General features: G+C 34.8%; 3 protein-coding genes, 1 long non-coding RNA gene and 1 pseudogene across 12 annotated transcripts; 2 read left to right on the top strand and 3 right to left on the bottom strand.

Annotated features, from left to right (window-relative positions):
* The first annotated feature begins 7,440 nt into the window (after positions 1 to 7,440).
* LOL1 (lsd one like 1) lies at positions 7,441 to 9,981 on the top strand. 2 transcript variants are annotated; one of them, XM_011029903.1, is made up of 6 exons: positions 7,441 to 7,628; positions 7,952 to 8,138; positions 8,459 to 8,572; positions 8,969 to 9,082; positions 9,202 to 9,311; positions 9,639 to 9,981. In XM_011029903.1, exons 2-6 carry the CDS (start codon positions 8,054 to 8,056, stop codon positions 9,675 to 9,677), a joined length of 462 nt encoding a protein of 153 aa, XP_011028205.1. In that variant the 5' UTR covers positions 7,441 to 7,628; positions 7,952 to 8,053; the 3' UTR covers positions 9,678 to 9,981. The 2 variants fall into 2 exon arrangements, with proteins under 2 accessions (XP_011028205.1, XP_011028206.1); XM_011029904.1 differs by lacking the exon at positions 7,441 to 7,628 and adding an exon at positions 7,635 to 7,720.
* Positions 9,982 to 13,123: 3,142 nt separating this feature from the next.
* On the bottom strand, positions 13,124 to 14,070 carry LOC105128299 (uncharacterized). The gene is made up of 2 exons (XR_842827.1): positions 13,769 to 14,070; positions 13,124 to 13,459 (listed from the first exon to the last, which is right to left on the bottom strand). It is a non-coding gene; the product is annotated as an uncharacterized LOC105128299 (long non-coding RNA).
* An 845-nt stretch (positions 14,071 to 14,915) lies between these two features.
* Positions 14,916 to 20,339, bottom strand: FDC2 (2Fe-2S ferredoxin-like superfamily protein). 7 transcript variants are annotated; one of them, XM_011029897.1, is made up of 8 exons: positions 20,002 to 20,339; positions 19,839 to 19,902; positions 19,174 to 19,262; positions 18,136 to 18,204; positions 17,938 to 17,982; positions 16,865 to 16,909; positions 16,108 to 16,184; positions 15,543 to 15,798 (listed from the first exon to the last, which is right to left on the bottom strand). In XM_011029897.1, the coding sequence occupies exons 1-6, from the start codon at positions 20,260 to 20,262 to the stop codon at positions 16,865 to 16,867; spliced, it is 573 nt and encodes a 190-aa protein (XP_011028199.1). In that variant the 5' UTR covers positions 20,263 to 20,339; the 3' UTR covers positions 15,543 to 15,798; positions 16,108 to 16,184. The 7 variants fall into 7 exon arrangements, with proteins under 7 accessions (XP_011028202.1, XP_011028199.1, XP_011028203.1 ...); XM_011029900.1 differs by lacking the exons at positions 15,543 to 15,798; positions 16,108 to 16,184 and adding an exon at positions 14,916 to 15,239; XM_011029901.1 differs by lacking the exon at positions 16,108 to 16,184.
* A 653-nt stretch (positions 20,340 to 20,992) lies between these two features.
* Positions 20,993 to 21,706, top strand: LOC105128336 (uncharacterized; annotated as a pseudogene).
* Positions 21,707 to 21,797: 91 nt separating this feature from the next.
* On the bottom strand, positions 21,798 to 25,365 carry LOC105128296 (uncharacterized). 2 transcript variants are annotated; one of them, XM_011029893.1, is made up of 4 exons: positions 24,899 to 25,365; positions 24,089 to 24,099; positions 23,918 to 23,975; positions 21,798 to 22,306 (listed from the first exon to the last, which is right to left on the bottom strand). In XM_011029893.1, the coding sequence occupies exons 1-4, from the start codon at positions 25,163 to 25,165 to the stop codon at positions 22,070 to 22,072; spliced, it is 573 nt and encodes a 190-aa protein (XP_011028195.1). In that variant the 5' UTR covers positions 25,166 to 25,365; the 3' UTR covers positions 21,798 to 22,069. The 2 variants fall into 2 exon arrangements, with proteins under 2 accessions (XP_011028195.1, XP_011028196.1); XM_011029894.1 differs by lacking the exons at positions 23,918 to 23,975; positions 24,089 to 24,099.
* Between the last annotated feature and the right edge of the window lie 374 nt (positions 25,366 to 25,739).

The following is a 25,739-nucleotide window of genomic DNA, read 5'->3' as shown; positions in this document are numbered from 1 at the left end:
TGGGCGCAATCCCAAAGGGACGCTAGGTGTTGTGGGAAAAAATGTTATCCTCCTTCGAGTTTCATCACTACCTTTATATTTTGTATCAGAATCTTCCCACATGCAAAACTTCTCAATCCATGGATTTCAAATTATCAGACATTTTTATATACATAGAATTCAACGTAAGCGGAGTTTTATTCTTCAAAAGAAGTTTTATGGGGTTTTGATTTATCAGTTTATTTTTATATTTTAAAAGTATTTTTTAAAAAATTTAAATTTTTTTTATTTTTTAATTTCCTTTAAATTAATATATTTTTAATATTTTTAAATTATTTTTATATACTAATATTAAAAATAATTTTTTAAAAATAAAAAAAATTACTAGCATACAAAATTTATCTGACCAAGTAGCATGCTGGGCTTATATGTTGAGATGCGTAGCCTTGGCAGCATAACATAAATTTTAGTTTTTTATTTTTTTTAATGATTAAGTTATTTTTAGCTTTCTAAAAATAAATTATTTTTTTTATTTTTTATAAATATTTATAATATAATTTGAATGACATTTTTAAATTATGTTTTGTGTGTGTGTGTGTATAGGTCTTTTATTGAAAATTATAAAATCCAAAAAATAACAAAATTATAGATAAAATGAAATCCTTATAGTATTCTCATTCTATCTTATAATAATAAACATCAGAAAAATGAATATAGCATCACGAATTTTATTGGTGCAAATGAATTTAATTATTAATTATTTTTCTTATGTTATTTTTTAATTGATTATATCTTTATTTTGAAGTCGACCAAATTACTTGACATGTTTTAAGAGTTTGATTTCCTTTTCTTTTGTATCAAAATAAGCACAACAAATAATTTATTGTCTGAAATTATTTCCGTACATGAGTTTATTATTAAATTTCAAATATAATGAAACTCAATATTTAAAAATTTTCATCAATGCCCCATAAAAATAAAGAAAGTTTGAACAATTAATTTGATTTCTGCCACCTTCTACATCATTTAACCATTTATTGTAGAATCTTTCATTTTTTATTAAATAAATTAATAAATATATTTTTATTGATCAAAATTAAATATTTTTGCAAGGTAAATTTAGCTTTCAACATAAGATACACATATATTAGTAAATAACACAAAAAATACAGGAAAGAAATCACTATAGATTGCCGTAATAATTTATCTATTTTTTGTTTTTTTTTTGTTTTTTAATTGCAACCTTGTAGACCTTTAATAGTCATTTAAAACATATTTGTTAAGGAATGGTAAGATTCAAAGATAGGGGACTGCAATGAAAAAAAGCAGTGAAAAGAGATAGTTTTTCTAAACTTATAGCTAAACATACACTTTGGTCCCTAACTTTTTAAATTATAAATTTTTAATCCCTAACAATATATGAAATTCAATTTTGATTTCAAGCTTTATTTTTGTATTTTTTGATCCTTTATTTTAGAGAGGAGAGAGAGAGTGGTTGAATTGCAAGAGAGAGAATGTCTTGTTTGAGACCCTTTTTGATAATGAACCTGTGCTGTGAATAACTAGAACGCGAAACTAGGACCTAGTAATCTACCACCCTGAAGCCAGATTGCTTGATCTTGCTTTGTAAGACATTCAAAGTTTTCTCCAATGACTTTTGGGACATCATAAATGATTGTTATATCAGTCTCAAGGCCAATAGTATTCAATCCATGACAAATTGCGTTGTTGATTACTCCTTTTGGATGATTAACATTAATATCTTTTGATGATCCCTAAGTGGTACTCTGTCTTGCTTTGGTGTCTGAGATGACATGTGCTGGCAGTATTCTCATATATTCATAATGTTCTTATTCATATTATTCATCTGTCACTAATCTAGCGCTGGCATTCTTGGAGCAATGTTCAGGCAAGAAGGTACTGTGGGATCATCAATCAACCAGATGGCGATTTCGAGCGCATTAACGTTTTGGTGACTTCTGGATCATTGATCCCCAGCCTCATAAAATGTTTACCTTTTCGACTTGACATTTCGATGTCACTCAGAAATGGTCAGCGTGCCTTTTGCCTCATCTATATATGCATTTTTTTCACTTTTCATAATTGGTGTTTGAATTAGCCAGCTTCATTTCAGCATTCTTTCAGCCTTTGAATGCAATGCGTTGTTTCTCAAACAAATGGCAAGTGGATGTCCAAATTATCTTGTTTCTCCATAAGAAAGCATTTGTGGCTATACTAGGTGATGCTGAAGTTATTACCTGAATGAGAATCCGGGTGGCATTGTAGATTAGAATTTTTTAAACTGTTGAATTAATTTACATGCTGTTTCACCTCACCTAACTCACATGGTGAAGGAAGTCTTCATGGCAGAAATAGTTGAACTCTGTTAACTTACTTTTGACCTTGTTTATGCTGGATTGCTTGTGGTCATCAACTTGGTATCCTCAGAAGATAATTTCTAGGAAGTTAGCATTTGCCGTACTTTACTGGACAAAACAGTCCTATTGTGGAACTTCCATTGTTTTGTCTTTGAAGTCAGATCAATTGACTTTCAGTTTAGAGAATTGTCGTTATTTGAATGTTATCTGGTTAGGTGCTGAATTTGAAGCTCAGCTGATAGTAGATAAACCTGACCAAATCGTGCTTCAATTGGATGGCGTCAAACTATAATTACTAAAACTTCAGAAAAACCTTCAATGGGAGCCTAGGGCAAAGTATTTTGGGATTGGTGGAGAGGTGTAGACTGAGATAGGGACTGATTTTCACGACATTTTCTTTGACTTTGCCATTCCCAAGGAAACACACAACAGATAAAGATTCTTTTGCAGCGTTGTTTTTGTTTTGTCTCACTGTAATTGCATTTCTGGTTTTTCATCTGCAAAGTTTTATTATATGGTTTAAACCCAGTGCTTACATTTTATGGATAAGCAACTTTCAATTCTTGTTTGGTGAATGGTTTCTTGATGGGCACTAAAGATGCCTGATTAAGTATGTGGCAAAAGCTAACATGCAAGAATGTGACGCAGGTTTTCCAATTGACATATTCATGTTCTAGATATTAATCACAGGAATATATTCTCATTATTATAGCCTTTTTCCTATTTTAACTTAATAATTGATTGAGTACGTCTAGTGAATTTCCACTTTTTCCATGACTCTATTAGACAAGTTAGCAGGCCGGAGACGAAGTGTTCTGTTGTTTCAGTCTATAGCTCATGGGAAGTGAGGAAACCTTAATGTTTTCAGTGCATCAAGGAACGTTTTAATGGTCCAAATGTCCATTTTTTGTGTACATGGGGATGGGTGAGAAGAGTGTGAAGGTGTCCAGGCCATGCGATGGCCATCCGTCAAGATTGGTGGGGATCACCGGTTTCCAGGCCTTCCCGTAAGAACTCCTGGCTACTACTTTACTGTTGTGTACGGGGATCCTGGCACTGAAAATAATGAAGATGACTCATGATGTAATTTGAAATGTGTGATCTGGGCTGTTCTGGATAATTATTTGTACAGTAATAGGATAGAAATGTGGAAATCGTATACAGTAACCATATAGACATCGAATGCCCGCAAGTTCCCCTCGGGCAACACTTCTGGCATTATATGTCCCTGGTTCTTGTGGTTAGGAAACACCTGTTCAGAATGATTCTCCAATTATAAATTCTCTTAAGACTGCCACATTTTGTATAGATCACGCTGTATTATAATCGTTGAATGAACTCTTTTATACATATCTTGCTTGTTGTTGCAAATATTTCAACAGAATATTTGTAGGAGGCAATTTACATAGTGGAATGGTGTAATCTTGCGTTTGAACATGCTCACCACAGAACAGAATACTGTGCATATCCAGAGATACATGCAGATTAAATTCAAATGGACAGCCTCGTGGGATAGAGATTGATCGACAGTGTCCTCCATCGTGCAAGATTGTGAAGGACCCCATTTGGATCCCTTAAAAAGATATCAGGTGCATGCACACCGTGTGTATTTTTTGAATTCTCTCTTCATAGCAGGCCAGTCATCTCTAGAATGACTGCTTTCAAGCCTGAAATTGCGATCGAGAAATGACATGCTGGCCTAAATATTCCATCCACAGAAATAGTCCGCATCCTTCTTTTTTTTTATTTCTTGGTTTCGTCTGCATTGATGAATCGGAAAAACGTGGCTGAAAGATGGATAGCTGAACTTTTTGGGTGGTGTAATGTCTATGGGGCATCCAATGGCTGTTCAGTCAACGTCTGATATATAATTGGCCAGTGAATTTTTGCAATAGAAAATAAGATCCCTGTCCATGTCCCTCTCTCTTGTCGGAAGTATTTTCGTTGTGTTCAAACTTCTGCTTCTCTTCATTTTCACCCCTGCAGATTAACTTTCCATCTCTAAGCCTGTACTTTAAAATTTCCCACTGTTATCTCTACAATTGCTTTCTAACAGTTTCAATGGTATCCCTCGTCATTTGAACTAGGAAAGCCAATGGCCTCCTTAACTTCAAGAGATTTCTTTCCATTTTCTTTCTCCAATTTTCTTTTCTGTTTCTAGTTTCGTTCTCATTTCTCTCTAGAGATATGATGTGGAATGTGTGTTCATTTGGTGATTTTGAGAAACTGTTTTCAACTTTTGGAAATTGAAAGATCAAATGAAGAACTTGTAGCATCATTTTCATTCGCTTTCTTTCCTGTTCATTGGACAACCAGAAAATGAACAAAAAAAGAAACAAAATTGCAACTTCACAACGGTTTGAAATTAGTATATTGTTTTGGTAGATAGTAACAGCTCCTTCATTCAATAAGAGATAAGCTGTGTACATCACCATGGATAAAAAGAAGAAATGGAACCGGGGAATCAAGATATTGTTAACAACTAGATCTTCCTCCTGATTTATTTTCTTTAGTTCCTGCTGTAGAGCTCATGTTTAAGCTAATGTTTAAGAAGAAAGAGAGAAAAATAGACTAAGAAGAGTAGGGACTGTATAATAATAGGGGATGAATATGCAAAAGATGAAAAGAAAAATAAGTTGAAGAATCAAACAAAATTGAAAAATTATAAGAAAGAGATCTCACATATTAAAAAGATATAATTTAATTAATCATGAATCAATTATAAAACAAAATAACAATATAATTATTTAACATTATTTTTCAGTTTAATTTTTTATATTTTATATAGGATTCTAGACAACATTAAATAGGAGACATTCAGAGAAAGGAGAGGGCAAACAAAAAGAATAAATGAGAGATAATAAACATATATATATATATATAGTTTAAATAAATATTAACATATATACATAATAAATACTTTTATTATTAAAATTAAATAATAATATAATTTATCTTAAATAAAATAAAATAATTTTATCTTTTACTCAACATAACGATTTAAGAGTGCTTTATTTATAATGTATTTAACAATATAGTAGTGGTTAATTTTTTATATTAAAATATATGTTGAAATTTTTTTATTTTTTAAATATTATTTTTAATATTAACACATCAAAACAATTTAAAATATATAAATTATATTAAATTTTAATAAAAAATAAAATAAAATTTAATTTTTTTTTAAACCCAGATTGTACGGCGTTCCAAATCTCTCATTGAAGCAGTAAAAAGGGAGAAACATCCGTTTCAAGTTCACCGTAGGTGACGAGCTTCTCTAGAAAAAAGAAGAGAGAACTACCGGCACGAATATCCAATTGGGATCGAGTCAGAAACGCGGGGAAACTCCAAAACATGTACGAGTAGTGGTCCCTTGGCTCTTCGATTTGCTCTTCCACGGACCTCATCTGGTTTTCTGCATTCTATACTATAGGATACTTCCAAAAGTGCAGAGAGACTGCCCATGCCTCACATAATTCTTCTCCGTCGCCGCCTCATGTTCCCCACCTCCACCTCCCCTTTTCCCCCACTCTCCCCTTTCTCTTGGAACTTAGCCATAGTCCTGGTTGGGTTTTTATCTGTCTGCTGATGTGACTTCTCGCGAATTATAAATCATAGCTTCTGTGATGCTAATTTTTAAAATATTACCAGACGGAGGAGGTGCAGGAGGAGCAAGTACTCTTTCTGCCTCAACTCTCCACCATGCCTGGTTACAGGACGGATGGAGAGGGACAATGATAGATAGACTATTATATTGTTATTTTTTTATATAATTTTTTTTAGATTAATGTGGGTGTTCGCGCCAGCTTGCCCGTATCATGATTAATCTCACGACTAATTCTACGGATCTTAAAGTTAACAATTATGTAAATCTCCAGTGACCATTATACTAGTAATCAAGAACTCGAATCTGATTTTTTTATATAATTGATTCATAGAGGTGGTTGTTCTACAAGGACTTAATTGAAATTTGTCAATGACGAAGGAGGATGTTGAATCATAACTTTCACTGTACCAACCTATTCTTTTTATTTCTTTTTTCTTTTTTTTACGAAAGTTTCCTTAATTAAACTATAATTGATTATCTTTTCTTTTTTGTTTGGAAGCCTTTCGTTACCAAAAAGGTAAAACTATTGATGGAAATAATTCTGTCGGCACAATTAGTGGTGGAATTAAACAAAACTTCATTATTGATTCTGTTGCTAATTAAAAAATAATAATTCATGTTATTATTTTTTTAAATTTATTTTAAAATATATTTATTAATTTCATAAATAAAATAACATTTTTAATAATTTATGCCAATAATTCCACAGGAAATATTATAAATCCCTTCAAAAACATTTAAATTTTCATATGCTTCTCTGAAAAAATTAAATTGCAAAAAATTTAAGTAAAATATAAGGAATTTAATTTTCCATTTAAGACTTTTAGTTAAAATCTGCAACCCAGATAAGAACTCCATTGTGGCTACCCTTTCTTTATCAATTTTTTTTTAAACAGTGAAAAGATATATAGTTATTTTTTATTTTATTTAATAAGAAAATGCCCGTGCTGTACTTTGATCCCTATCCAAAAGTTAGCTGCGGGTAGGGGGGATGGGTGGGGTCCAATATTTTTCTGATAATATATGATTCTAATAATACATGGGGGACAAAATAATGTTAGAAGAAATGAAAATTTAGATGGTGGACCGGCGGTCCTCATCTTTTATTACACCAGTGTATTTAAGAGAGTGATAATACTTTTAAGTGTTTTTGGGTTTACAAAAATATGTTTTTTTTTGTTTTTTAATTTAATTTATTTTTATTTTAGAACATCAAAATAATCAAAATAATATTAAAAATAAATTTTTGTTCTTAATTTTAATTTTAATTAAAAAAACAAATTAAATCTCACTCTTAATCACCATTTCAGTTTTATACACAACCAGGACAATAAAAACAAAGGCAGGCAGATTAACCAGTTCAAAACTCCCTCTATTTTCTAAGTTTTCTTAATACAGTACTTCATCTTTTAATTTTACTAATATGGTCCTTGTATTTATACTTTAAACATTCAAAATATCAAGTTAATCTAGTTACTAGGATCGGTTGGAGCATCCTCTAATCCAAAATTAAGCTACCACATTTATTCTATAATCTTGATTACAACTTTGTCATAGTTTCATAGTTAAATTGTAGCAGTGTGGATAGACAAACTTAGTTAAATTGTCCCTTTTATTCTCTCTCCCTCCCCTCCTCTCTCAACTGCGTCTGCAAGTTGTTAAAGGTGCGTGCTTGCCCCACTTTAACTGGATTTCTTTGTTTCTTAGTCTCTCCAGGCTAGTTTATTTCTCTAAATGATATCCAGCAAACATTCTTGTATGGTTTCCAGGCTTAATTTTAGGCAACTGGGTGTTGGTTATTTCTGTTAATAATCATGTATTTAATTACCTTTTCTCTGATACTCTTTCCCTTTGCCAAGGCTAAATAGTGCTAAAATTTAGATTTGCAGCTTCCTTGTGTTCTGCACAAGCTACTCGTACATCTGTAATGCTATAACATTTGCACTGATTGTACCTCTTTGTTTTCATGTGCTGTCCTTGTTTCCAGGCATTGTTGAAATGGGAGAAAGGGCTGTGGTTTGCGTGTTAAAGACTCTGTAAGTTCGTAGGAAATTGGAAAAGAAAGCTACAACTTTTGTGAGATATTGCAATGCCAGTTCCTCTTGCACCTTATCCAACACCTCCAGCCCCATATGCTCCTACCCCTCCTCCTCCTCCTCCTTCAGCAGCCAATGGTATGTTTGTTTCTTGCGCACTTGTTTTAGCTTCAAAAGTCAAAAACTATTTTGGATTTCCTTTGCGTTTCAATTCGCAAGGAAAAAGAAGACGAGGAATTAAAGGGAATGGCCAAGAGCCCTTGGAATCTTGCATCTGCTTCTTGATGCTAGTCTTTCTTTTCTTTTTCTTTGTATAAAACTAAGCATCATGTGATTCAGCACGACTACAGATTTTCTGCTATTATTAATTACTTGATACTGCAAATGCAATCTATAATTTAAATTGCTCGTTATCAGGTGCTAGCTCTGTAAATATTTTAATTTGATGATGATTTCAGGTGCACAGAGCCAGCTTGTGTGTTCTGGATGTCGAAACCTGTTGCTCTATCCAGTTGGAGCAACCTCTGTATGCTGTGCTGTTTGCAATGCAGTCACAGCTGTGCCGCCTCCTGGTACGAGTAAATCTATCATGTCACTAAACAATCTTCATATATTCACTAATCGAAAACTGAATCTGTTAGATCCAGTTTAGACTAAAGAGTTCTCTTGTTTCATATCCATCGATAGCAATAGGATCCAATTTTGTATCATCTTCCTTGATACATGAGAAATAGTCAAGGCATTTATCTTTTCCATCTTTGTTATAACTTAAACCAGAAATATAATTTCTTTCCCCTCCTATCAGCCCTTGGCCCTTTGCTATTGTTTTATGGAAATGTTCAACAGATGCATTCACCATTCGATGAACTGCTGCGATGCAGAAACAACACTTCCACATATAAATTGTTTATGACATCCAGAGAAATATCTGAACATGGTAACTTGTTTGTTCAACAATATATGAATAGGCACGGAAATGGCCCAGTTGGTTTGTGGAGGTTGCCACACCTTACTCATGTACATCCGTGGAGCAACCAGTGTGCAGTGTTCTTGTTGTCACACAGTCAATCTAGCCTTGGAGGGTAAGGAACTTGAGAACCTATTGCTTTTCAACCACTCTAATATGTAATGTATTACCTGCCGAAAGACTTTTTGCTTAAGATCAAGCTGGGAAATAAACATCACATCCATAATATGACAGCAAATCAAGTGGCTCATGTCAATTGCGGGAACTGTAGGATGCTGCTGATGTACCAATATGGAGCACGGTCTGTGAAATGTGCGGTTTGCAATTTTGTGACACCAATTGGGGTCAGTACATAACTTTTTTCCTCTTTTTATATTTTTTTTAGTTCAGAAGCCCCTAAAGTAATTGATAGGGTCCATTCCTGAAATAGCAGTTGAAGGCCAAGTGATAGATGACATTCATAGGTGTTCAAGACATCAAGCAACAAAAACCTTAGAGCACCCCGCGCGTGGAGGCTAATTAGAACATGAATTACATCTGTAGATAAAATGATCTTAAAGAGAAGTTAATACCAATATTTAAGTAATCAAGGGTCTTTTTTCTTCTGATGAACACTCAAAACCTCTACATCTTTCTGTTGATTTTTTTCCTTTGTTTGTTGGATGATGCAGGTCTCGACAAGCGCCACTGAAGAGAAGTTCACTGCCTGAATAGTTACACAGCTGTACTAAGTTGGTCATTACAGACTCTACAAGTATGTTTTTGCATATTACAATATCTCCTCCGACGATAGCATCTCCTGGTGAAGCAGAGGAAAATCCCTCCAGCCACAAGTATAGAGTTATGTTTTATCTCCCAATTGCGTGACCTACCTACTTAATATGAATAAGCAGTTTTGAATGAATGAATGTGTGTAAAGTGTTAAGATTCTATGGAAAGACTTTTAGACTCTGACTCTGAGTGCATTTGGAAATCCTGGGATAAGATGGACTTCGTTTTCTTCTACTTCGACAATATGTGACCGCACAAGTAGCATCAGGTGCACCGGAAAGATTCATTTCACATACTCTCTCTGCTATGGAATTGTCTGAAAAAATGGTCTCAATACAAACAGTTTCTACAAGTTCATTTACCTCGACCAGATAACTTCTTACTATGATTAGAGATCACATAGGGTACCAAAGAGATATTTTAAGAAGTATTTATAACTTAATCGGTGACCACACCTCCCCTTCAAGGAAGAGTTTCTATCGTCAGAATTCTTCCTCGAGCAACAAAAATGAAAAATGGTCATGTCTTCAATCAACTCCCTACCAGAAACATTTTCCTCGTGGTTTGAACTCGCCCATCTTCCTCCTCTTCTTTTTTCCACCATGGGGATCTTGTTTTCTCTTCAGCTGGGATACAGTAATTAGTCCTTCGCAAAACAGTACGAGTCATTCAATCAACTACCTCGGGTCCCTTTTGTAGAAGATCCAAGAATTTCAAAGAAAATTAATGAAGATTCCAGCACCACTTAGGCAAACCATGTGGCTCACCTCCTTTACAAGATTTTACCTATCTCGGCTTCAACTCCACTGTTGATTGTACATGTATACTGAAACCTAAAATTTGTGCTCAGAACACATTCATATCTCATTTCTTTAATAGCTTAGAAGATAATAAATGCCATCGAACCTCTTCCACATCTGACCATATCTCATATCACCATTCACAGAATAAATACCAGCTCTCTTGTCTAACATGCAATCACAGCACTGAGTTCAGGTTTTAATTTCCTGAAGTATACAGAGGAAGGAGCAGCAAGAACAGTTGTCTAACATGCAATCATTTCAATTAAGTACTTCTGTCCATCTTCCGTGAAGTTTTCTGTTGTTTTGATGATTTGTCGTTTTTCCTTAAATCATTATTGGCACTTCAACTTTTATTTTATATCAATCGAGTACATTTTTTTATTATTCCAATCAAGTACTTTAGTCAATTTTTTATTTTCTAACGTCGGTTTTTTTTTTAAGTTACACTCTAAGATAAGGTTATTTTTAATAAATAAAAATATCATTAATTAAAATCAATTATTTTAAGATTTTTTTATAAAGAATAAAAACTATTTTACAAGTAATTAAAACTAAAAAACAATAATACAACTAAAATAGCCCCCTCCATCCAGATTCCAGTCTCTAAATTATTATTATTTTTTTTTACTTCTCAAATCACATTTTCTTATGATACGTTTAGAGGCTATCATTTTCAGTCATAATTAATAATTAATGAAAGAGCTTATTTTAATTAAAAAAATAGTTTGAGGTATTCAAATTAAAAAAAAAATTCAGGAGTTAAGTTTAGTTTGATCAAAATTTGAAGGTAGTTTTAAGAATAATTTAGGAGTTATTTAGTTGAAAAATTGACTAAAGTACTTGACTATAAAAAAAATCGGTGGATTCAAAATAAAAAAATATTAAAGTTCATGTACTCAGTTGATATAAATGAATATTGGAGTACCAATAGTGATTTAAGAACAAACAACACATCATCGAAAAATGATAAATGATAGATAGAAAGTGGGTGAAAGCACTTAATTGAAAATTAAAAAAAAAATCGGTGTGCTCAAACAAAAAAATTTAACATTCATGTACTCGATTGAAAGGTTGTAAAATTAGTATACTAATAATGCAATTATCCCTAATATGCGGAAGCTATTTCTACCCTCTCATTCTGTTAGAAGTAAATTGTGCTTACCGGAGCGAGGAGGTGATAATTGTTTTTTAAAGTATTATTTTTAAAAAATATATTAAAATAATATATTTTTTTATTTTTAAAAATTATTTTTGATATTAAAATAATTTAAAAACATTTTAAATAAAACAATCAAGTCTAAAAAAAAAAACCCGTTTTAAACGAATCCTAACTACCGCTAGTTTCAGGGGATGCATTTATCAAAAAATAATATGGAAAGAGGTATATTCGTCTCTACGCTCATGGGAATGTGATAGACCACCTGCTGTCCATGGACCCCAATTTTGTCCATGGATGTTCATCGCTAAACTTCTCATGTCTACACAAGTGCCATCACAAATCAAGGGTCGCCAATGGGGCCTTGAACCGGGCCTTGGAGCCCGGTTCAATGATAAGGCTTGATGTAATGGCTTTTCTTTTGTAACTGCAATTTAATTCAGAAAGTTACCCATTTTGGGCTCGGGTAATTACTGGGGAAAAGGTGTTTTAATGAGATTGAGTGTATGGCATTGTGATGGTGCGAGTTGAGAGATGCTTGCAGTTCAAAAAAGAGCTACACTATAAACATGAGAGGTACAACTAATTGTTTAAATTTTAGATTTATATGATCACCTATTCAAGTGTTATAAATCTTCGAGTCATTAGAAATTTATATATTTATTAATTTTAAAATCTCAAGAAATTAGTTAAGATGTACGAAAATCTTGGAGTCATTAAAGATTTATATATTTATTAATTTTAAAATCTCGAGAAATTAATTAAGATCCATCAAAACTCACCCGAACACTTATAATTAAAAAAGAAAAAAAAAAAGAGCTACTACATGCATTGGAGTTCCTCGGTCCTTCAACTTGTGCATCGGCACAATGTTCTGATTTTACATCCGTGTCATCAGCACAAATATATAGGCTGCTCCATCTTTCAGTCCACCAGATTACCTTGATTACGGTCACTCAGTTGTCGTCATCTGTCAGCCCGAAGATACTCCAATCTAAACGAGATAAGATTCAAAACAATGCCAGACGCAGCCATGGATGCCCTGCATGTGTATCCCTATCGCTCGAGATTATAGGAAGAAGATAAATCAAGAACCACCAGCCACGCTATGAATCTAGTTGAAACTAAAAGGCTGATTTTGGTGGTCCATCGAGCGTGATCTGATAGATCCATCTCTGTTCCTTGTTACGTAGGAGTCATTCGCTAAGAAAGCAAAAACCAAGCAATTCCCATCAACATTTCTATCAGAAAGCAGGCCCGTGAAGATGGATAGCAATGCTTATGATGCTATACTGTGTGCAACAAACAGTGACAATAATGCTGACAGCAAGCTAACGTAGTATTGTTGTATGCCATACGACCGGTTCTGGTCATCTTTCAAGTCAAGTCAAGTCACTATGATCTGGATGAAACGCATATATATGTATAAACAAATAAATAATTCAATTCAGCTTAGATTCATATGCAAGTTAACGAAAGATCAGAAAGTTTCTATTGAAGTGAAACTAAAAGAAAGAAAGGAGATTTCCAGACTTTTGAACTTCAATAAGCTGAAGAGGCCAACAACGGATGTGAAACACATAAAGATTGGCCAGATCTTTGTTCGGAGAGCTTGCTATTGGTTAGGATAGATTAATAATTCTAAAGGGTCATCCTCGTCTATATACACAGCCTAGACGATTGTTCTGTAAATGGAAATGGAATCTGCCCAACATGTCTTGGATTTATTGGAAAGAGCCTAACGTCAATATTGCTCCTACGCCTGTGCAAAGGGCTCATCAGTGTGTTAATACAGGTGAAAACGGAGAAACCATTCAATAATAACCCATTAATACAGACGCTAGAATAAATTGATATAGGAAATGGATCGACAACAAGATCAGTTCTATCTTGCAGGTGCTGCTTCTTCATTTTCATTGCACCCCATACACGTAGGTTCCTCAAATTATTAATCTAGAACTATTTATATAACTGCTTTTCTAGCTTCAGCTGTTTTCTCAACTTTCAGAACACAAACTACTTTGGGGCTTTATAGAATCACACGTCCTTTCACTATCATAGTAAAACGTACCCTAAATTCAGAAGTCACAGGCGGTGTGGTGTGCTAGGACTGCAAGGGTATGTTCTCTATCGCCAAAATAACTTAGCCTGCAAGAAAGAAACCTTCAGGAAGTTCAATTGGTCAATAGGCTGTCTTCATATACGGGAAAAGGCAATTAGGAGACCCGGGTTTTTTGTTTGTTTTTCAATTTTTTTTCTGGGGGTGGCGCTCCTAATTCTTATCACCACAACAAAACTTTAGCATGCATGAGCGTCTGTTTAGTCTGCCCTTTTCTTTCTTTTTTCTTTTTTTATGAGGACCTTCTGCTTGTAGCCTTTTTATTTTTAAAAAATATATTAAAATAATATATTTTTTTATTTTTAAAAATTATTTTTGATATTAAAATAATTTAAAAACATTTTAAATAAAACAATCAAGTCTAAAAAAAAAAACCCGTTTTAAACGAATCCTAACTACCGCTAGTTTCAGGGGATGCATTTATCAAAACATAATATGGAAAGAGGTATATTCGTCTCTACGCTCATGGGAATGTGATAGACCACCTGCTGTCCATGGACCCCAATTTTGTCCATGGATGTTCATCGCTAAACTTCTCATGTCTACACAAGTGCCATCACAAATCAAGGGTCGCCAATGGGGCCTTGAACCGGGCCTTGGAGCCCGGTTCAATGATAAGGCTTGATGTAATGGCTTTTCTTTTGTAACTGCAATTTAATTCAGAAAGTTACCCATTTTGGGCTCGGGTAATTACTGGGGAAAAGGTGTTTTAATGAGATTGAGTGTATGGCATTGTGATGGTGCGAGTTGAGAGATGCTTGCAGTTCAAAAAAGAGCTACACTATAAACATGAGAGGTACAACTAATTGTTTAAATTTTAGATTTATATGATCACCTATTCAAGTATTATAAATCTTCGAGTCATTAAAAATTTATATATTTATTAATTTTAAAATCTCAAGAAATTAGTTAAGATGTACGAAAATCTTGGAGTCATTAAAGATTTATATATTTATTAATTTTAAAATCTCAAGAAATTAATTAAGATACATGAAAACTCACCCGAACACCTATAATTAAAAAAGAAAAAAAAAAAGAGCTACTACATGCATTGGAGTTCCTCGGTCCTTCAACTTGTGCATCGGCACAATGTTCTGATTTTACATCCGTGTCATCAGCACAAATATATAGGCTGCTCCATCTTTCAGTCCACCAGATTACCTTGATTACGGTCACTCAGTTGTCGTCATCTGTCAGCCCGAAGATACTCCAATCTAAACGAGATAAGATTCAAAACAATGCCAGACGCAGCCATGGATGCCCTGCATGTGTATCCCTATCGCTCGAGATTATAGGAAGAAGATAAATCAAGAACCACCAGCCACGCTATGAATCTAGTTGAAACTAAAAGGCTGATTTTGGTGGTCCATCGAGCGTGATCTGATAGATCCATCTCTGTTCCTTGTTACGTAGGAGTCATTCGCTAAGAAAGCAAAAACCAAGCAATTCCCATCAACATTTCTATCAGAAAGCAGGCCCGTGAAGATGGATAGCAATGCTTATGATGCTATACTGTGTGCAACAAACAGTGACAATAATGCTGACAGCAAGCTAACGTAGTATTGTTGTATGCCATACGACCGGTTCTGGTCATCTTTCAAGTCAAGTCAAGTCACTATGATCTGGATGAAACGCATATATATGTATAAACAAATAAATAATTCAATTCAGCTTAGATTCATATGCAAGTTAACGAAAGATCAGAAAGTTTCTATTGAAGTGAAACTAAAAGAAAGAAAGGAGATTTCCAGACTTTTGAACTTCAATAAGCTGAAGAGGCCAACAACGGATGTGAAACACATAAAGATTGGCCAGATCTTTGTTCGGAGAGCTTGCTATTGGTTAGGATAGATTAATAATTCTAAAGGGTCATCCTCGTCTATATACACAGCCTAGACGATTGTTCTGTAAATGGAAATGGAATCTGCCCAACATGTCTTGGATTTATTGGAAAGAGCCTAACGTCAATATTGCTCCTACGCCTGTGCAAAGGGCTCATCAGTGTGTTAATACAGGTGAAAACGGAGAAACCATTCAATAATAACCCATTAATACAGACGCTAGAATAAATTGATATAGGAAATGGATCGACAACAAGATCAGTTCTATCTTGCAGGTGCTGCTTCTTCATTTTCATTGCACCCCATACACGTAGGTTCCTCAAATTATTAATCTAGAACTATTTATATAACTGCTTTTCTAGCTTCAGCTGTTTTCTCAACTTTCAGAACACAAACTACTTTGGGGCTTTATAGAATCACACGTCCTTTCACTATCATAGTAAAACGTACCCTAAATTCAGAAGTCACAGGCGGTGTGGTGTGCTAGGACTGCAAGGGTATGTTCTCTATCGCCAAAATAACTTAGCCTGCAAGAAAGAAACCTTCAGGAAGTTCAATTGGTCAATAGGCTGTCTTCATATACGGGTAAAAGGCAATTACGAGACCCGGGTTTTTTGTTTGTTTTTCAATTTTTTTTCTGGGGGTGGCGCTCCTAATTCTTATCACCACAACAAAACTTTAGCATGCATGAGCGTCTGTTTAGTCTGCCCTTTTCTTTCTTTTTTCTTTTTTTATGAGGACCTTCTGCTTGTAGCCTTTTAAGTTCACCCATACATCTATATTACTATAGGAGCCAACAGGCCTTATTGTACACATTTCAAATAGAGAACATCTCTGCTGAATTCTCTCTTCTCCATAACTACAATTTCAAATATAGCAGTTATAACAAGCACTAAAAGCCCCACAGCTTATAAGGCTCCCAGCAAAGCTCATATATAGTTTCTATGTGTTGATATTAAAAAACCACAAGATGGAAATTAATGCATATCTACAAGTCAAAAGCATCATCACAACTTCATTCTTGCAATGAATCGCGTTTGAAGTTTCAATATATCATGAAAAACACCCAATCAACCTGTAAACCATATATAGCATACAATGGTTAAAAAAGATTTAGGAGGGCATAATGAAAATTACAGGAAGGGAAAAAGCAATCCGCTTGCTAGACTAGATGGATTCTCACTTTTGATCAAGTACACTAAATTACCTATTCATCAGCCATGGCCAACTCCAACGCATAGTCATCCCTTTCCTGTGGAATTGAAGCATTTAAGAGTAAGATAACCCCTCCAAAAAATACAACTTGGTCTTTACCCGTCTCCTTTATTTTTCTCGCTTATTTTTTTTTTAAAAAAGTGGCCTTTCTTTTATATAGATGTATTTACTTTAAACTTAGGTCTTAATAAATTGGACCATGATACAGTGCCATATCTGTATAACACACTGACCTGAGGCCGTTAGACTGTTATATTATTTGTATTTAAGCTTATTTTGTCTCCTCGGACTTGATTCCAGAATACTAACGTACTTTTTTTTCCTGCTTAATTAGAGGTCTCTGTGTATAAGCATCAACTACATTGATCAACCAATCCCACATTCCCATGACTCACCAATTACCTAGTCTGTGTATCTTACTAAGTTTTTACAAAAATCAATCACCCATATTGTTTCTCCAAAAATCAAACCATGAATGTGTGCATTATGAAAACTCTCCTTCTTGGAGCAAAATCTGCAATCCTTCTGTTACTGGTCTTTACTGCTGGAATTACTGATCCAGTAGTTGCGAGGCTTGAAGCCACTAGCATACAAGGACTATTTTCTGCATGGTAATCATCATGTGGCACCTTCTGGACCTAATCCATGCACTCTCCTCTCTGTGCATGATCCTAGGTCTTGCAAGCCTCCAAATTAATGCTATTCTGAATCTAGTTTCAAGTGGGGTCTTCAAAATCTTGCTTATTTCTAATGTAAAAAAATCTAGCTAGATTTATATGACTCCTGCAATATTTAGCTGGACTATGTGCATATGTACATCTTCCCTTTTCTCCCTCGATTTTTTCTTTCTTTTCTTATCTATTTTTCTAGCTGGATTCAGTTCACTAATTTGTACGTGCTGATCATAATTAAGTTAGTGGAACTGCATTAATTTCTTATCTTTTATTTATAATGTCCTTGTATGATGTTATAGTAGACAGTGCTGACAGGAAACAAAACAAGAAACATGTGCACTGGTTACCATAATTCTTCATTCACAGCATGTTTCAAGAATTCGGAACTTACAATTGGTCCTCGGGCAAAATATCTTCCAAACTGAAGCCAATACACCTGCACAAGCCAGTTTTCAGAGCTACAAGGAAGCAAAGATTCAATGCCTGAATAATTTCATGACACTGCAGTCTTATTTTTTCTATTTCTTGTGAGGATCAGATAAACATAACTGATGTTTTTCAAAAGTGAAAAATTGAGTTTGCAAGTCACCTCATCCTCATCTTGTGTTTCTACTTCAAGATCAGAAGACGGGAAGCCCACACAAAGAAGCGCATATCCCTGCAGATTGCAAGTCAAAATACTTATCATTCATACATTTTCAAAGAACATGGTAAATTATCATCACAAAATTGCAAATTCAAACACAGCCAGCTAAATTATCTGATTTGGAAATACTAGCTTAGACAACAAGAGAAAGTTGAGCAAGAACAAAAATGTTTCCCAAGAAGAAGAAACTACTTTCATCTATGAATTTTCTTTCTGATGTTATTTAAAATTTGCGATGTTAAGCATAAGAAAAGCTAGATCTGGGACGTAACCACCCACTATGAAATTCCACATCTGAAGGATTTTTTCAAAATACAGTTAAATTAGAGGTCTTTCATATTGACTAAATTTTATTTTACTGTTTCTGCAATTGAAGATCACCATGGATGTTATGCAATCCTTTTAATTTCACATAAGCTTACATATCTGGCATCCAAGAGGGAAAAATATGGAAAAGTTCATTAAAAGACAAGCTTGACCAAAATGATTTGCCAAAGATGTCCTAACAGCATAAAGCACCAAATCATTACAAACTAAAGATCACAAAATACAGAACTTTCAATCATGGTGCTAATATCTGAATACTATTAAATATGAAATAAAATATAAGCCCTTCATTCACCTCTTACTTCTGAAAAAAAAGAAGAAGAAGAAGAAGAAGAAACTGGACCTTCAATTCAATGTTATGTTCTATATTTATTCTAAGAAACCATGTCGTGCTTTATTGAGAGCATGGGATATCCAATTCAATTATCATTGTCTTTTTTTTCTTCCTGAACTCGTCCACTAAACAGGATTTAAGTTGTTGCCTCTAGACAACTGTGCATAGTTGGTATAAAGTGAAGCTTCAGAACTCTGCCCCTTCTACAAGGTCCCTAGAGCACAATGTCCATAAACCTAAATTATAGGTAATATTCAGAAGCTATGTCACTGAGATAAATAAAAAATTAAGAAAAAAAATCTGAAATAAAGGGCCCAGACCTTCGACTTCAACTCAGCAGAGATCCCTAAAGCTTCTGGCTGTCTAAGTTGTCCTGATTTAACACGTACAGCACAGCTGGTGCAACAACCTGCAAGCACATAGCATTTCATCTAGATCAATTCTAACCAGAAAAATAGAAAGGGCCATAGACAGCAGAGTAAATACTCGGGAAATCTTATTCTCAAAAAGAAAAAAAAATCATACAGAAATTATCATCAAATGGCCTATCAGAAAACAGTGGAGTAATTTTTTCTATTGATTTGGTAGTGTCAATAACGCAGATGCAAGAGATCTAATAAAACTAGCACTTCCTTTCTTATAAAGTTAAGTTTTGGGTTTAATGCGCGCTAAAAAAGTCATGACTGCAGTGAGCTGTAAGTTGCATAATACATTAAAAGGAAGCTCCTCCAGCGGGTGGAAGAATTGACTGATTAACAAATAAACAAAAGAGAGCGAAAGAGGAATTATTTGTTGGGTTTCCTTTTCTTGTCTTCCCTCCCCACTCCCACTCCTTTTCATAATAAGCTAAAATGAAAGACCCAATGCACCATATCCGACCGAAAACCTCTAAACTCCCAAATACTATTTAACCATGAGTCTTTTAAAATAAATAAAAAATTAATTTAATTTAAATTGATAGAGTGGCATTTGAGAACCATATTACCGTGCCTGCAAGCAAATGGAAGTGTGATGTTCTGTGACTCCGCCGTGTGCAATATATACTGGTCCTGCATTTCGATTTTAAAAAATAAATAAACAAAATTTATACATGCAATTCAATTACTGTCAATTAAATTCAACAAACAGAGTCTAAATTAATAATTCACCTCTGGAACAAGGAACTCGTGAACAACGCCTCGTTGCCGGTCGTGAACAGTGACCTTGTGAGTTGGAATCGAGGGAGAGTAGCTGTTGCCGGTTCGATCGCTCACTCCTAATGAAGATTGAAGCTCCGATGTCGTTTTAACAACGCGGCATTTTAGAGAAGTGGAGTGTTGAGTCGTGGTGTTTGGAGATGAAATTCGCCGGTAAAATGCCGGTTTCCTGCAGAGTGAGTTGCAGGAGTGGCTTGAAATGATAAGGTCCATGGATTCTTTTCGTCGTTTCTCCTCTCCTCTCCTCTCCTCTTTGGCGGTTATTTTATGTTATCTAAGGGTGGAGATTTGCTACTTGCCTTTGTAGGGAATCGTCGGAATGCCACACCACTTGATTGTTTTGCCCATCTGTTTTTTTTTAAAAAAAAGAAATATTGGGATTGACTTGTTCTATGGAATAGTAACTTTCTTTTTACTGGGGTCCAAAGGACTGCTTTGGATAGAAAGGAGAAAAGGGGGTGCATCATATGATATAGAAACAAGTTTTATTATAATTAAAAAAAAAACTTACTTATATAAAAAAATAAAATTGAATTAATAATAAATGCTGGTCATATACCTACAAAAGATATAAATAGTATGATTTAAGAAATTGAAAATGATTTAGCTTGAAGTTTCAAATTTAAGTAAAATAGTTGATTTTCTTATAAAACGAGGCATCCATGTCCGATTAATTTCAATCATAAAGTTATTATTATCTTTAATATTTTAAAGAATATGATTTTAAATCCTTTTAAGCGTGATGGTATCCCTCTTTGATTCATATAATTAATACTAGTAATTAGTAGACTTTCAAGCTCTGTACTATGATACAAGTCTGATGAAATTTCTTTAAATTTATATAAATATAAAAATGTATAAACTTTCATGTATGGTGCCTTTCGTACATTTATTTTATGAATAAATATTTTTTCCATATATACGAAGTGATACTGACTAGTAAACTCCCAAACACATTCTGAATTTTGCACCACTCAGTTTTCAATTAAAGGAAGCACAGGCAAAGCTAGCAACAGCCAGGACAGCAGAAGAGAAAGGGTTGGCCAAGGAGCGTTGAAAAGTAAAGGAAGCACGGGCAAAGACGGAGTTGCATCAGGCCAAAGCCAAGCATGCAGCTGAGAAATTGAGTTCCAACCACCACCACCAACGTCCTGCGGTGGGCACTCGGCCCATGGTTGGAACCCATTCAAACCAACCAGTTGGGACTGCAGGTACCATGCCCGGTAGCACTGTTCCTGCATACCCCCTAGGAGGGCACCCTCCTGGACAGAACCATGTTCAGACTATCAATCATGCAGTGTGTTGGGAGGTGGGACTTCATGTGTGTACGTGTGGGCGTAGACTCGTCTATCTTGAGTTTCAGTCTTCTGGTGGAAACTCTCTGTCATGCATCCATCTTTACCATGCTGCAAGTCATCGGACATACAAGCATGAAGCAGGTGTTTCGAGAGTACAGCTGGTCTGGTTTCAGCGAGAAAATTTTCGTTTGGTTTGCTCATAGAACTCATTTCCTGCAAGGATACGCGGAAATAGTTGATGGACAGATACATGAAAACAGTCAATTGCACAGCATGCAAGTTATTGGAATATCCTGTATTTAATTTTGTGTGCAAACAAACAAATTATAGCAAATCCGGGAATAAGAAAATGTGAACAATCAAACCAGGTGTGCAAGAAGACCGGATATGAAGGCCTCTTCAAAGGGAAGGATGAGAGAATATATATACGAGCAAGTACAGGGAACAAGATGGATCAATTGGTGCATGCATTCAACTCCAACAGAGTCAGTTTTCTAGGGCATCTGTGACATTTATCTGATTAGATGGTCTAAATTAAAATCTTATCGCAAACCAGTTGGACAAAGCCTTGTAACTTAAACAACAATACAGTTGGGTCTAGGGTCTTCACACCACAAAAACAAAGCGTGAATCTATTCTAAAAGAATAACCCGGCAGCAAACCTACCCTAAAGACCTTACAGATGAAACCCAGCCACCCATGAGCCCTGAACATGAAGACCATTATACCCACTGCAGTCTCCCTTGATGTTCCACACGCTGTTGAATTTTTCCATCATGTGAAATCATCTGCTTCTTGATTTTAGCTGGCCAGGTACTGTACTTCACTTCAAACCTCGGCAGAGGCTTGTGCTGTTCATCAACCCTGGAAGATGTATCTGGTAAAACCTCATCAAAGAACTCATCCGCCACGTCTCCATCTTCATCGATCCTGAGTCGTTTTGCATACCATCTCAGACCCTAAATAGGAAAAGATAAACAGACCATCAACATTAAGAGATCAGATCAATAAAAATGTCAGCCAAGACACGGATCAACTGTATACTGTCTTCATAACATTTGGAGCTTGGAACTACAAGACAAGATACATAAAATAAAATAAAGCAGGATAAATTGACTTGCTAGCTTTGCTCTGTTTTACCATTGCTGCTCAAGATTTCAAGGAGCCTCCCAATTAAATCCATGAAAATTAGTGTAATTCTGTGATTCAATTGATCACATGTGTGAAGCGTCACATATATACATTTCATGTATTTAAATTTTCATGAACAAAAAATTTATCCAAAGGAATGAATGATGAGAAAGATCAGAGTGTAAAGATTACTGTGCTCGAGAAACAGCAACGATGCATACAGAGGAGATGTTGATTTTTATGAGGTCACACCGTTACAAATGTGAAAAGCCCAACTTAACTAGCTAGGTTTATCAGCACCTATGAAAGTTCAACTATTTCTATCCTTCCCTATGTACACACACCTAGTTCGGGCTTCTCCAACCTACCTACTTCTACAGATGCTATTATCTCTGCCTCCTGTAATTTACCTGAAATAAACCAGCAGAGTATAACCCTTATTCAATGTCAAGGTGATTAGAGAAGTAATGTTTCCACATGCCCTTTTGGTCTATACAGCCAGGTGGCCCATCATCTGCTTGCCAAAGGAAATTGAAGCTGCCAAGTATTTTACCTCAAAATCACCCATTATGATCTCTCCCAAGAATTTGTGCTTCTAACAGCAACCAATACATCTCAAACATGCTGTTATCTCTGTTACTCATTTGGATGTAGCCATTGTACATGAAATAAAGAAAGAGCCAAAAGATCATAAGCAACTAACAACTAGACAGTGCAGCAGAAAATGGAATACACTTCATCCTTCTCTCATTCATAGAATATGAACTTGAAAGAATATGATTTTTGGCTGCTGTCCATGTAAAAAAGATTGCTAAGAAAGAGACCCAGAGCAAAGTCCTCGAGAGGAAAACATTTCAAAATTACCATGCAGACACCTCAAGTATTCTTCTAAATTTTAGTTAAAATCCAGCTACCTCTTTGTAAATGTGCAGAAATGGCTAGGGGTAATAGAACAGTTATCTCTCCATTTGTCAACTCATTCATGAAATAGAAAGCATATTCTGCCCCTCTCAAGCATTGTATTGTGATGCCTATGCCATTGCAGTACACTCTTTCTCTTGTTTCTTCAAATAGATGCCCCTTGGTTAAACGTAGTATCAGCAAAGGTTAATGCATTCCATTACTTTGTATCCATACCACTGAAAACCCACCTCTGTCAATTGCATAAATACAGTGGCTCGTTTATTTTTTGTGGGTATCACACATTAGAACATTCAAGAAAATGGGTTATCACTCGAAATTGCTGCCTTACAACTTATAAATCTTAGTCCTACTTAATTATTACCAGCTGATATTTGAGACCAAAAAATTTGCTAATGTCCAATGAGACTAAAGATTATTTTAAATGATCTATAGGCATAACAATCTAAGAGCAAAAACACAATGAACTAATCTTCCTGATTTTATGTCAAATCATTTGAAAATAGCAGACACCCTACCTTAGAAAAATTTACAGAGGCGATGATGAAATAACAAATAACTTCAGCAGCACAGGAACTACACACCAAACCAAAGCAAAAGGCCGATCAAAATACCAATCAGAAGGTTCAAAGTTGAGCTTCAACACACATGATTGGTGACTTGAAGTCACTACCATAGGGTCATCTCACCAGAAAACACTCTGCAGTAGCATCATATGTTGCAGACATTCACAAAGATTAACACCAATGTGAGGCAGGCACAGTAAATGTTGCCAACGTGGCAGCACATCATGACACAAGAAATCATTAGAATGCAGAAAACTAATAGAAAACAACAGGCAACATCCCATAACCCTGATAAGAAAAAAGCTTGCAGAAGTTATTTTATGAGACACTACAAAAACTCATTAGGTTTATGGAGGTGAGGGCGAACCAACTCATTAGGTTACAAGATTGGCAGTTTAACTTGCAAATAAGACTACAACGGTGCATCAATAAAATTTGGAGGATGAACATTGCTTTCCATTTATAACTGCATTTATAATGCAAGATTCCTCATGGAAGAAAGCTAGAAATAACAATCATATGTTAATAACTTCACAATCAAACACAAAAATTAGGAGCTGCATTATGAGAACCTCAACAAAACTCCAAATGTAAAAGGTCCAAAATCCATATTCAATCATTCTGAACACGTTTACCAAGGAAAAGAAGAGTCAGATTCTCATCATCTATTCCCTATTTTCGAAGGAAGGAAACAAAGATCCTACTGACCTCTATTGGGATTGACAATAACCCAACTGAAACACAGCAAATTGATATCGAAACTTACTCCTTAGTAAACACCACCAATTATATATCTTGCGCAGCTACATTGTTTAATGACAATTCAACAATACCAAAACAACCCAACACTTGTCATTTCAAAACCCCAAACAACCACTAAAATCGAAAACTATCAAAACAAACAAAAATGTGAAGTCTAAAGAAAGAACAGACCTGAACGCCGCCATCGCCGGAGTTGCAGGAGACGATTACGGGTCCAAGCTGGGGGCGTTCGACGGCGACTTGGAGAGGAACGCTAAAACCTTTACGGGGAAGCCCGGTTTCTTGGAAATTAGAGCGAAAAGAGGCCTGGTTGGGGTGTTGATGATGATCTTCTTCGTCTTCTTCGTCTTCTTCTTGTTCTTGTTGGTCATTCACTTCGTGGCCTCCATCATCTTTAGCAAATCCAAGAAACCCCGCTAACCTCTTAAAGAATCGCATCGCATCCCCGACTACGAGTCGAACTTAATCGAGAACTAGACAAGGAAACGATGGGATTGTTTGTGGATTTTATGGAGAGGGAGAGAGTTAGGATTTAGAGAGAAAGGGGGTGGGGTGAAAGTGAGGTTTGGATTAGAGACTTTGTCGGAGAAGACATGACAGAGGGAGAGAAATGATGTGTTTGCTTACAAATCTGTTTTGTTGCTGGATTGAAAATGAAGATTTCGATAACGTTATTTGTCTTTTAAAAATATTAAAAAATAATAATAATTTTTTTATTATAAATTAATTTTTTATATTATGTTAATATATTAATGATAAACATAAATTTAAAAATAAAAATATATTATTTTAATAATTAAATATTACTATAATACAAAACAATTTTTTTAAATTAAGTTTTAAATGGAGTGTGCTTGGTTTTGTTTTGTTATATTTCTTTTTTATTATTTTTTTATTTTACATGGAATAAATTATTTTTATGTAATCTTTTCATGTAAAATATTTTAGTATTTTATAAGTAAAATATTTTTTAATGTTTAGTTTTAAAAAATATGTTTTAATAGTTATAAAA

The sequence above is a fragment of the Populus euphratica genome, unplaced genomic scaffold, assembly GCF_000495115.2.
Source record: "Populus euphratica unplaced genomic scaffold, PopEup_1.0 scaffold49.1, whole genome shotgun sequence".
Lineage (NCBI taxonomy): Eukaryota > Viridiplantae > Streptophyta > Magnoliopsida > Malpighiales > Salicaceae > Populus > Populus euphratica.
This window is presented reverse-complemented; position numbering and strand designations above follow the sequence as displayed.

Bases quoted from the DNA above. Each gene is read 5' to 3' on its own strand.
- LOL1 (XM_011029903.1), top strand. From the start codon at position 8,054: ATGCCAGTTCCTCTTGCACCTTATCCAACACCTCCAGCCCCATATGCT. The intron at 8,139-8,458 runs GTATGTTTGTTT...TGATGATTTCAG, and splicing joins TCCTCCTTCAGCAGCCAATG to GTGCACAGAGCCAGCTTGTG. The intron at 9,312-9,638 runs GTCAGTACATAA...TGGATGATGCAG, and splicing joins ATTTTGTGACACCAATTGGG to GTCTCGACAAGCGCCACTGA.
- FDC2 (XM_011029900.1), bottom strand. From the start codon at position 20,262: ATGGACCTTATCATTTCAAGCCACTCCTGCAACTCACTCTGCAGGAAA. The intron at 19,263-19,838 runs GTAATATGGTTC...ATGTGCTTGCAG, and splicing joins TCCATTTGCTTGCAGGCACG to GTTGTTGCACCAGCTGTGCT. The intron at 16,910-17,937 runs GTAAGTTCCGAA...TCAATTCCACAG, and splicing joins ATTTTGCCCGAGGACCAATT to GAAAGGGATGACTATGCGTT.
- LOC105128296 (XM_011029893.1), bottom strand. From the start codon at position 25,165: ATGCGATTCTTTAAGAGGTTAGCGGGGTTTCTTGGATTTGCTAAAGAT. The intron at 22,307-23,917 runs GTAGGGTGTCTG...TTTCCTATTTAG, and splicing joins CCTCTGTAAATTTTTCTAAG to GGTCTGAGATGGTATGCAAA.